The following is a 12,239-nucleotide window of genomic DNA, read 5'->3' on the forward strand; positions in this document are numbered from 1 at the left end:
ACACTTTGTTATGAAGGTCTGTAAGTCCTTCCTTGGCAAAAACCTGGAGTTGGTAGCACCCTATTTCTTGAGTGGCTTTTATGTTTAATTATATATAATGTATATCAAAACAGTTCCAGATACATAGTAGTACTCTGTGAATTAAGGTGACTCATCTACTAGCATTGATAATACCTGTGAAACTCTGTTTCTAATGCAAGAAGTGTTTAATAAATGTGTTTTCAAAATAGTTTTTCTTAACTTTCTTTGCTGTATATTTTCTTAATATTTCTTTGCTGTAAAGTCCCATTGACTATAAGATATCCAACTTGATGGAATTTTTTGAACGAATAAAGGCCCTTAAATATAGACAAACATTAAATGTAGGTACACACTGTAAATCTCGGATGAATTTTATAAACATTTCAGTATGGAAAATGATGCTTACCAAAAAAACACACAATTGTTTTTAGAGCCACAGCTGCTGTTATTATTACAATTCCCTCCTGCCTTTTGTTCCAAGAAAACTAAATTAATTGCCTTAAGAAAAGCATAGAATCAAAAATAACCCTAAAATTAGGGGCAAATATTGCTACAAAAAGAAATAAGGAGGTAGAAGATGAGTTCAGTTCCATCTATGTTGAGATTACCATCAAAGGGGAAATGTTAACTGGCTAGGGAAAAGATGAGTGGACCACTGAAGGAAAACCTGCAAATTAGCATTTGAGAAATATTTAATGTGAATCTCTTAATTGCATATCTGCTCAAGCCAGCTCAAATATAAGAGTCATGAGGATTTGTTAAAGAAATCACTTGGTCCCATGGATACTAAATCTGTAGGATGCTTCTGAAATCAAGATGATTTCAAAGATTCCTGCATCAGGAGTTTGTGGGTCTTCATCTAAGTTTCAACCATTACATTTCATTTTATATGAATTATTATTTGATGAGTCTTCATTATGTATTAAGCACTAGATCAAGCATTTTTATATATCTTATATCATTCTTACAACAATATGAGTTACATTATGTTATCCACATCTATAAGGATGAAAACAGCTTTTGAAGTCGTTTTCCTAAGTTCTCCCAGATAATTAGCGATAAAGCTCAACCTCAGTTCCTACCCAGGCCCCTGACTTACAATAAAAAGAAGACCCATAGTGGGTACTATCCTGTGCTGTCTCTGAATATGATCTATCTTACTCTCTGTTGGTTTCTTCTATTCTCTTCTAATGTCAACCCATCTACCTAATGACCTTTCAATTTAGTTTTCATTATTAAATAGTGATATTTTTCTGTCTCTAAGCCTAAATTCCTGGGGGGAAGGAAGAATCTGTTCATTTCAATGCATATATCTGAATCAAACTATAACCAACATCCATACATGTTTATGGGTTAGCTGCCTTCAGGTCAGGTAACTATCTCTAACTGATTTACCTGTACTAGAAAAACTGGATAGGCCAACTGAAGCTACCTATGGGACAGCTTCCCTTCAAAGATGGTATGGATGAGGCAATGGCAGAAATATCTCTGTTGTAAGAAATAGGTAGAAGGTGACACTATGGAGATTAAAGAGGTCCAGAGTAGACCAAAAGGAGAAGTGTTCACATGACATAGACCTATAATGTGTAAAGATTGGCTAGAATAAGAGAAGTCAATGGAAGAGGCCAAAATAAAACGGAAAATTAGAAGAACCAATAGAAAAATAGAAAATAGCATTGTAACGGTTTGGCTCTAGAAGTGTCCCCTAAAAAGCTCACATTTGCTGCAGCAAAGCTCAGAAGTAGGGCTTTAAGGCAGGGATTTAGGCTGTACTCTCATTAGTAGACTAATCCATGTGATATGTTAATAATTTGAATGGACTTTTTGGTGGTAACTACAGGCAGGTGAGGCATGGATGAAGGTAAAGGCTTACTAGGGGTGAGCCTTTTCAGGACTATATCTTGTCTCTAACTCTTTTCTCTCCTCCACTCCCCTCCCCTTCCCTCCCTTCCCCTTCCCTCCCTTCCCCTTCCCTCCCCTCCCCTTCCCTCCCCTCTCCTTCCCTTCCTTCCTCTCCCCTTCCCTCCCCTCCCTTCTCCTCTCCTCTCCTCTCCTCTTCTTCTTCCCTCCTGTCACCTCTCTGTCTCTGTCTCTGTCTCTGTCTCTGTCTCTGTCTCTGTCTTTCTCTTTCTTCCTTCCTAGCTGCCATAGGCTGAACAGCTTCCTCTACCATGCCTTTCCACCATGATGTTTTGTCTTACCTCTGGCCCAGAGCAATAGAGTCAGCTGAACAAGAACTGAACCTCTGAAACCATGAGCCCCAAATAAAATTTTCCTCCTTTAAGTTGTTTTGACAGGTATTTTGGTTAGAATGACAAAAAAAAAAAAAAAACTGAATAACACAGGTATCAAGGAATCTATGAGAGGGTTGGGGATATAGCTCAGTTGTTAGAGTGCTTGCCTTGCATGCATAAGGCCCTGGGTTCAATCTCCAGCAACACACACACAAAAAAAAAATCTATGATGAAGAAGTTTGAAAAATAAGAATACATTCTCCAATGACAAATGCTTCAGTAATATCAATTAATTCACTGTATAAACATGCCCACAATTTGCCATACTATATTGTTTGGTATGTACACACACATACATATATGTAAATAGATAGATAAGAATATGTGAATACAAAAGTCAGTTTATCCTATACTCTTACGATTCAAGATACTTCTGTGACCTCATATGTGACTGGGGGTGGGGAGTAGTGTATCACATACATTCACCAGTAGATATCACTTGTAATCCAATTCAATTCTGACCCTACCCACCAGGAGATATTATCGGATCTTGCAGATTGGGAGCTCAGTTCTAGAAGACTTGTGTTATTCATCCTGTCACTCAAAAGCTCCAGTTTGTTTTACATGTGCTTCTGACCCGCCAGTTATAATCAGTCTCCCCACAACCCCTTCATTGAGTTCTATTAATTTTCTAGAGCAGCTCACAGAATTCAGGTAAGCACTTGACATAAATTTATCAGTTTATTTTAAAGTATGTTACAAAGAACACAACTAATAAGATGCATAGGGTAAGGTGTGAGGTGAGGGGTGTGAAACTTCCCCGGTATCTCTAGGAATATCATCCATCCTTCAGGAATTTCCATATGTTCAGCTATCTGGAAGAAGTCTGTTGGGTTTTATGGCAGCTTCATTACATAAACATGATTGATTAAATCATTGTCCATCAGTGATCATCTCAAACTTCAGCCCCTTTTTCCTCCTGTGAGGTTGTGTCAAGGGGCTGAATGTCCCAACCCTCTAATTGTGACCTCATCCTAGGGGTGAACTCATTACCACACAAAAAGACACTTAGCACTTTGGAGTTACAAAGTTGTTTGCCAAGAAACTGGGTGAATATCAAATATATATTTTATAATATCACAGTATATTTCCTCCTGTAGCCCAGAGGACACAGGATTTATCATGAACACATCCTTGTTGCTCTCATAATGGGGGCAAAAAAATGTTAATTAATTACAAAAACGGATGAACAATTTTAATTGTGGCATATTGAGACCATAGAGAAAGAAGATTTGATACTGTGAGAGTGTTCACGACAAACTTGCCTTAGAACTGATGCCTAAGCTGAGCACAAAGGCACATATTTCTAGTCCTAGCTACTCTAGCTGAGGTAGGAAATTTGCTGGAGCCCAGGGCTGCCAGGTCATAGTGTATTCACACTAAGCTTGGTATCAATAGAATGGCCTCCAGTAGAAGAGAAACATCAGATTGTCTGCATCAGAAATGGAGCAGGTGAAAACTTATGACTGAGCTGAGATCAAAAAGAATGAGAATTAACAAGGTGAAGTAGAAGAGAGAACATTGTAGCAGAAAAGAATCTGTAAAGCCCCTTTGGGCTTGATGAAAGGCCCTTCTGAGCAGATGTGGAGACAAAGCAGGGGCTTGACTAGAAAGGAGTAATACTAGAGAGGTAGATAGGAGTCTGCCAGGCTAAAACCTTGTGGGTCATGTCAACAGAGCTTCTTCTGTTTTTACTGTACATGCAATAAGCTTAGAGGGGAAATGGAATAGTTGACATGATCAGGTGAATATTCTGAGACACTTGCTCTGGGTGCAATATGTAGAAGATATCAGAGTGGTTATGTTAATCAACTTTCTGTTGCTGTGATAAAATACCTGAGAAAATCAACTTATGGCAGAAAGACATATTTCGGTTCATGTTTTCCGAGATTTCCATCCGTGGTCAGCTGGATTCATTCCTATAGGTTTCTGGCAAGGCAGAATATCATAGCAGGGAATATCTGAAGGAGCAAAGCTGGTTACTTCATGGTGGTGGGGTAGCAAAAAGAGAGAGAGGAGCCAGGGGGCAAACTACAGTTTTCAACGGCACATCTCTGATAACCTACTTCCTCCTAGGCCCAACCCCTAAAATTATTAATTCAGAAATTAATCCATGTCGAGGTCAGAGCCCATGATCCAATTATCTGCCAAAGACCCCATCTCTGAACCCTGCCAAACTGGAGACCAAGCCTTTAAAAATGTGAACTTTGGGGGAACATTTTAGATCCAAACCATAACAGTAGTATTATGCAAGTTTATTTCTGTTTCAATTAACAAAGTTCCTACCCACTCATACTAATTTAAGAAAAAGATCATTTGTTGGCTCCAAAATTGTAAGCTGTGGCCAAGAGAAGATATTCATACATTTTAGGATCCAGTTGCTCTATGTTATTTTCAGCTATATATCTCTGTGCATCACAGCTCTGCTTTGTACTGTGTTCACTTTATTTTTAGGCAGGTCTCCTTTCTAAGGGTAAGATGACAGCTGGCAGCCTAGAGGCAAAAATCTCATATATTATCATCGCAACAGAAAGAGAGCCTCCTTTTCCCTGTAGCTCCAGCAAAATTTCCAGGACTGGCACTTACAGAGCAACTTGGTTCCCACGTCAATCCATGAAACAATCATTATGGCCACAGGAAAAAAAAAAAGTGTACTCATGAACTGAACAACTGCTCACTTTTGGAGCCAAGTTGTTCTATTGATTCTACCTGAACAGCATGACCCGAGAAAAGGAAATGGACAGCCCACCCCCCAAAGCATGGTGCTATAGCAGAAGTAGGAGATCGACAGGAATTATAGAGGGACAGATTAAGAAGATTTTAAGACAGTCCCAGAGAAAAATAACCAGAGTTTGGATTAAAGGTAGAGATCTGGGAAGTATTTAGGAAAGTAAATCAATAGGATTTTATAATGAATTGGTTAAGAGGATGGAGAGAGAGGGTTATGAGATAACAGAATAAGGCCTAAAATTCATGTTTACATAGCTGCTAATATCATTCACTGGGAGTGTTAACATTGGAAGGAGATCAATTTTGGAGGTAGCAAGAGGGGGGAATATGATGGACTTAATTTGGAGTATGTTAAGATGCCATTGAGACTTCTGAGAGATTTTGGAACATTTGGGTATATAGGACTTAAGATTGGGGGAGACATCTGGCATAGATGTATAAACTTTCCCAGGACTGAAACAGTCCATTGATTTGAAAGTTATTGATGACTATGGACAGTGATGAACAGAAGCAGAAATCAGTGGAGTGGGTTAATGATACGGATGCGGAGACAGTTATCATGGTAGATTAAATACGGAATCAAATTCATTACTGTTTCCTCCACTCAAGGGGGAGTTAACTTTGCTTCTTGATTTTGTGCTCCCTTTTGTAACTTTCTTGACCAAAAGAATATAGCAGAAGTAATGTTCTGGGCCTTCTAATACTAAGTCATAAAGAATTTCTAATACAAATTCATAAGAAGCCTTGCAACTCTTGCCTGAGTCTCCTGAATCATGTACTGTGAAGAAACTCAAATAGCTAACTGTGTTTTCTTGGGCAAATGATAAAACTCCTTAAGCCTCCATTTCCTTATATGCATAATGATTAGCACTCAATAATTGCTAGTTGCTGCTTTATCACCATTTCCAAGTGATAGAAAAGTGAATTAAATGATATAGAATTAGGATTTCTTATTTTCCCTTTAACAAAGAATTACTTATTTAAGATTATAAGACTAATGATTTTAGTGATGACTATTTATAATCTTATCATAAGCTAAGTCACAAATCAACAAAGGTATCATAATAAGAATTCTTAAAGAAAATAAATTTGATGGCCTATGCTTTTGGGACAATATAGAGACATTCTGTGGTGATATTTTCAGAGATACTTTGCCATTTGAGCAGAGCTTTTCTGAAGTTACAAATAGCTGCACTCTGATATCCAGAAATACCACCTCTGCAAGTCAAAGAATTATATTACCACTTTAACCTAGTAACTGTCATAAGAGAAAATTTCAGGAAATACCGATCTCTGATTAATCTGAGAATTGTTAAGAATACCATATAAATAGCAATTTATGGTTATTATATAGCCATTAATTTTATCTGAATTGCATCTTTCAAATGAGAGGAAAATGAGACAATCAAGACATCCTGAGTTGTACAGCATCTTGCTTTCAAATACCTTTGGATTCAGTTTTCATATGTAACTTAGTGAACTTGCATTTCCCAGGCATGAGGAAAAGAGATGCTCTTTGGACTCATTTCTTGAGAACCTCTTCCCCATCAGATTTGCAGATGAAGATAGGGACATTGCCCTAGTTGCTTCTAAAATTTGATGGTTGCATGTTGTTATGGTTTAGATATGTGGTGTCCCTCAAAATCTCATGCATGAGACAATGCAAGAAAATGTAGAGGTGAAATGATTGGGTTACAAGAGCCTTAACCTAATCAGTGCATTAACGCCCTGTTAGGGATTAACTGAGCAGTGGTAATTATGGGCAGGTAGGGTGTGGCTGAAGGAGGTGGATTCCTGGAGGCACGACTTTGAGGTACATAGTTTGTCCTGTTGACCAGCACGTTCTCTTTCTCCTTTTCTCTCTTTCTCTCTCTCCCCCCACTCTCTCCCTGCTTCTTGGTTCCATACTCTGAGCATTTTCCCTCTACCACACTCCTGCACCATCATGTTGTGCCTTACCTCAGGCTCAGAGCAAAGGAGTCAGTCAACTATGGACTCAGACCTCTGAAACTATGAGCCCCCAAACAAACTTTTCTTCCTCTAATTGTTCCTGTCAGGTCCTTTGGTCACAGCAGCACAAAGGCTCTCACCAGATGAGGTGAAGGGCTCTGATAACAAACTCAGAAGTAGCTCAGTTGTTCACTCCTGGAGATGTATAGATGGCAGAAACCTCTCCTCACTCAAAACATTTTGTTTGTTCCACTCCTTTTCCCCTGCTACTTTCTTGAAGTAAGAAAGACTTCTCTGGATCTGAACCCATGGAAAACCAATTTACAAAGGCTTTATATCCAAAAATAAGCATATATGGCTGCAAGTGATGTGTTGTACTGGGCCATTTACTGAGTAGACACTGAATACTGAGTATTCAGTGCTGGTACATTGGAAATAGGAGTAATTGTCCAACCTGGCACAAATCCTATTGTCTTTAACCAAACGATACTCACGGTTTGCATTAAATCCAGATCCCTGGAAAAGCTCTAAAAACTCAATCATTATTATATTTACTAAGAATATCGAATACACTTGCAAAGTTATAGAAGTAAATGGGATTTGGTAAGGAAAAATTAATTCCCTTGAATTAATAGTTTTCTGTCATTTATCTGCTTAGTTTTTATGAAATAGAACAGAATGTGAATTGAATTTTAAAAAATATTTAAAAAGGTTTTTCTTTCTCATTCTAAAAACAAATCCTCAACCTCTCTACAGAAATATCAAAAGGAAAAAAAATGTGCCTAGCATAGTGTCTAATATAAGTGAATAACTCAAACTTGTGTTGAAATCTTATATAAATCTCTATCATGACCTCTTGATTCTGTTCACCTAAAATCCTTATATCCCCAAGTCAGTGATACACCCAAAGCACTTACTTGTGTGCTAAAAGTCAGTATTCCATATCAGGCCATGATACTAACATCATATCATGCTGATTTTACAATGACCTCAATATTTTTTTTTTTTAGAAATCAGTCCTTCTCTTTCCTGTATCAAATGATTTAGATTCCTTTAAGCCTGGTGACTGGACAAGCACAGAAAACCCATCAGAAAGAAGGGGAATGTTTCTGAGAACATTAGTATTGCCAAACTCTAACAGAGCCTGTCTGCTTTGGCTAGTCTAAGTAACCTCAAACCCTTAACAATTTTAAATTAAGGCACAAATTAGAGGGTGAAATAAGTATTTATATTTGTTCTTTGTTAACAGCTGTTTTTAATGTTTCAGGGATCTTTCTTTCTTATTTCTCTCTAGTGCAAACTTGGGAGAATTATCCCAAGGTTATTTCAACCTAATTTTCCACTTAATCATTTCATTTTTCATCTCAATTCTTTCTGGAAGAGCTTTAAGATGATGACATATGTCCATTTCTCTCCCTACTTCCCCCCCCCCTCTCTCTCTCTCTCTCTCTCTCTCTCTCTCTCTCTCTCTCTCTCTCTCTCACACACACACACACACACACACACACACACACACACACAATTATTAAACTCAAAAAAGAAGACAACCACAGCCTGAAGTCTGCTTCTCTTAGGGATCCTTTGAGTTAGTTTTCTTATGCTGGCACTCTAACAACACAGAAAGTCAGTCCAATTCCTTTAAACAATTTTAATGACAATATTAACATATTAATATAACAAGATGGTTTCAGGCAGGAAGGAAAAGTAAATAAGACTTAACTCATGATTTCTAAGTTATTGTAGATATTAAAATCGTGTAATATTGTGCGGTCTTTTAGCTTAAACGTGTTGTACTGAAGAACTTCTACTTTCCCCTCACACATACACAAAACTTGACATTATATATAAAATAATAAGATAAAGGAAAAGTTTTACTTTAACAGGCTCCCTTGAAATATGTTTAAAATAGAAATATGATATTTTTACTTGTGACATCAAGAGTTCCTAAAGTGGTCCATGAGGTGGTAAATATTCAGATTTACCTATAAAACAACTGTTTATGTTCAGCTCACCTTTAAAGATTTCACGTTAATGACTGATGACATGATTAGGATTGTTCTTTTAAAAAGTTAAGAACCAAAATATTTCTTTTAGTAAACAATTTTATTTATGGTGGAATTTCCAAAATTTCTTATATCTTGAAATTATCCACAAAGTACTATTTAGTGCGTCCATTGAAAATATGCATTTCTTATCAGAAATTTCTTATTGATATAAGAAAAGATCAAAGTATATACCATAAGGCAGTATTGCTCTATTTTTATTTAATACAATATAACAAAAGATTAACAAGAAAAGCAAAAGTTAAATATATTTCAAATTCCCTAAAACTGATTCCAGATATTAAAATGCTTTTAAGAAAAAAATAAAGATCTAAACAACAAAGATATTATTTTGATGAGCAATATTTATATAAAAAATATAAGTTAAGCATTGCAACAAGCTACCCTCAATGAATTACCTCCACCAGAAATAATATTATTGGAACTATATACTAAAGAAAAGAAGATGAAGTTAAAGACAAAGAAGAAGAAAAGAAGGAGAAGGAGAAAGTATTAATTGTAACCATAACTTTTAGTTAAATATGCTTTCTTATAAAGTGGCAAGGTAATATGTACAAATTTACAACTGAAAAGAAATCATTATATACATGTTGTCTTCGTTCTGGACTTGTTGGCCTTCTCCTCTTAGATAATGGGCCCTCCTGGCAAAACTGATCCAGACTAGGTATTTAGTTCATAGCACGTGATAGATAAGCCTGGAACTAGAAGCCCCTGGAGTTGCAGGCTGCAAATCAGTGCTGACAACTGGAGAGAGAGAGGCCGGGTCCTGGAAAGGCAACCCAGGTTGCTCTGAGGAGGTGATCCGATCCACAATGCTGGACAAGCAATCCAAGCTGGATAAGGAGCTTTTATCTGTAGTATATACTAACAATACAAGGGGAAAAAACATTAAAAGAAATTATCCCTAGATAGACAGACTTGCTTATTTGACCCTTAAGCTACAGGTCAGCTCTCTTGACACCAAAGGTCAGGTGATCACAGAAAGCCTGATATAGAATTTGCAGCAAATATCTGGCAATTCCTGAGGGTGGAGTATGGAGTGAGGAAGCCCCCCTGGTAATATTTCAAGGAAAAGTGTGGCGGGAGGGGGGTGGTTGAGAGCAGAAAATGTGAATTTATTTTATTCTGCCACAGCCTCTCCACAAGAGCCTTCCCTTTCCTTCCCTTTACCAATACTACCTGGAAGAATAGACTCTTCTATGATAGACTGAATTGTGAGGTTGAACTGGCCTTTAGATGCTTCTGAAATTATCAATTCTTACCATTTGACACATCGGGACAGTAGACGGTGTCAAAACTGCTGCTCTTTCTGGACCAGACAGGACTATTACATTCAGGCTATAATACAAGAAACAAAAGATATTTGTTTTCAGGTTTGGCAAAAGATGCCCCGACTTAGGGCAAGGCAGTGCTTGCCACAAGCTCTGTAAACTGACCACTCTCAGTCACCTTCATTGCCTTGATTTAGGAAGGGTTAGCCCTCTCCAAATTGCCAGGTCACAGAGGTCAATCTCTGTACTGGGAGAAGAGGAGAACAACAGCAAAGCAAAGAGGGGTGGAATTCAGCAGCAATGTGCATTGGGTTAACCATGCAAAATGGATTGGAATAGAAGGAAGCCACACTAATTCTGGGAGAGAATATTTTCCCAGGGCAAAAACACATTAAAACCTGGCAGCATTGGAGCAAACGCCCTCTGAAAAGAATGCACCAACAATCTTCCAGCCAGGCCTCAGCAGAGCCTGGACTGAGGCCATGATGTTTTTATTTCTTCATTAAGTTATAAACTCTGGGGCAGGGAGAGCTTCAGATAGTTGCCTTTAGATGTTAATATATGGCAGGGGCTGCCGGTGATATAATTTGGAAATAAACCAAGTAATGGAGAAAATATCATAGCACCTATCTTGGTGCCAAATCTCTACTACAATGTCTATCTACAACCTGCTAGGAAGTCAAACTAAAATCGTATTCAAGGTTTTTTTTCCTGGCATGTTTCTAAATCTGGACACCACTTTTCTCTTAAAGCCACTCAACAACTGCCTGTACCCCAGCCTATTTCACCTCACCTGATTTAATTGGGGGTCTAAAGGAGTTTTAGAAAAGAATGGGGAAGCTGAGGGTAGGTACCACAGCTGTGACTTACCATGCCATCTGAGCAGTTGGAGGTGGGGCTGGTGGGCTCTGAGCAGCTCTGTCCCGGCAGGCTGTAGTAGTTCTCCACCTGTTCCCTCAACAGCTCCTGCAAGCTCTCGATGTAGCGGATGGCATTTCTGAGGATCTCCACCTTGGGTAGCCTCTGGTTGGGGTTAGTCGTGGTGCATCTCTTGAGCGTCTCGAAAGCCTGGTTAACCTTCTTCAGGCGTCTCCGCTCACGCATCGTGGCTGCCTTCCGCCGATCCATGGTGGTGGACTTCCTCTTGCACGCTTTGCAGGCCCACATGAGGCAGTGACCAGCCTGGTGGTGGCCGGTGGGCGCTCGCACGTGCTCGTCCTCGTCTGAGCCCTGCAGCTCTGCTTTGTGCGCCCCGAAGGCACCCATTCGTGGCTCGAACTCATCCCCAAACTCACCCTCAGGGGACGGGATACAGGAACCATCGTAAAAGTACTCAGAAGGTGAGAACTGGCAGCCGTCCATCATGTCCATCCTGCGAACAGGCCAGCAGTGCACCTACTAGACAGCAGCGGGAGAGATAAAGGAGAAACGCGAACCTAGGGCCACTGCAGTCGGGCAAATCCCAGGCGGAGCTCCCTGGTTGGTTTCTCCGGTAATTAACAAGGGCAGACGCCCGTTGGCCTGGGTCGGCCGGCTGGGGTTGGGGCTCTTTATATATTCTTGGGGGTGGGGGAGGGAGGCTGGCCCCAGTAGTCGGGCACTATTAGCATATCCCACCCTAACCCCCGCAGTGGCTGTCTGGGCAAACCTCTGCCTTTCTTCTGGGGACAATTTGCTGTTTACTTCCCCCTACTTTTTGAAGCTAATGGCTTTACTGCATTTCTGCTGGGACGGGCATGGTTTCCCTACCTGCTCACTTGCACTCTACTAACCTAAATTAAGGGACCACCTAGAGTGTAACAAACAAAGGAAACAGCTTATGGCAGTGGTTCACTCACAACAGGATTGATAGTGATTAAGAGTCAACAGAACTCCCTACTTTTCAGCTGACATCCAAAGCCTACTTGCCC

The 12,239-nt window shown here is 39.3% G+C and overlaps 1 protein-coding gene across 1 annotated transcript; it reads right to left on the reverse strand.

Annotated features, from left to right (window-relative positions):
* Positions 1-8,561: 8,561 nt before the first annotated feature.
* On the reverse strand, positions 8,562-11,904 carry Myf5 (myogenic factor 5). The gene is made up of 3 exons (XM_005337995.3): positions 11,200-11,904; positions 10,321-10,396; positions 8,562-9,922 (listed from the first exon to the last, which is right to left on the reverse strand). The coding sequence occupies exons 1-3, from the start codon at positions 11,698-11,700 to the stop codon at positions 9,732-9,734; spliced, it is 768 nt and encodes a 255-aa protein (XP_005338052.1). The 5' UTR covers positions 11,701-11,904; the 3' UTR covers positions 8,562-9,731.
* Between the last annotated feature and the right edge of the window lie 335 nt (positions 11,905-12,239).

Source organism: Ictidomys tridecemlineatus, chromosome 6 (genome assembly GCF_052094955.1).
Source record: "Ictidomys tridecemlineatus isolate mIctTri1 chromosome 6, mIctTri1.hap1, whole genome shotgun sequence".
Taxonomy (NCBI): Eukaryota; Metazoa; Chordata; class Mammalia; order Rodentia; family Sciuridae; genus Ictidomys; species Ictidomys tridecemlineatus.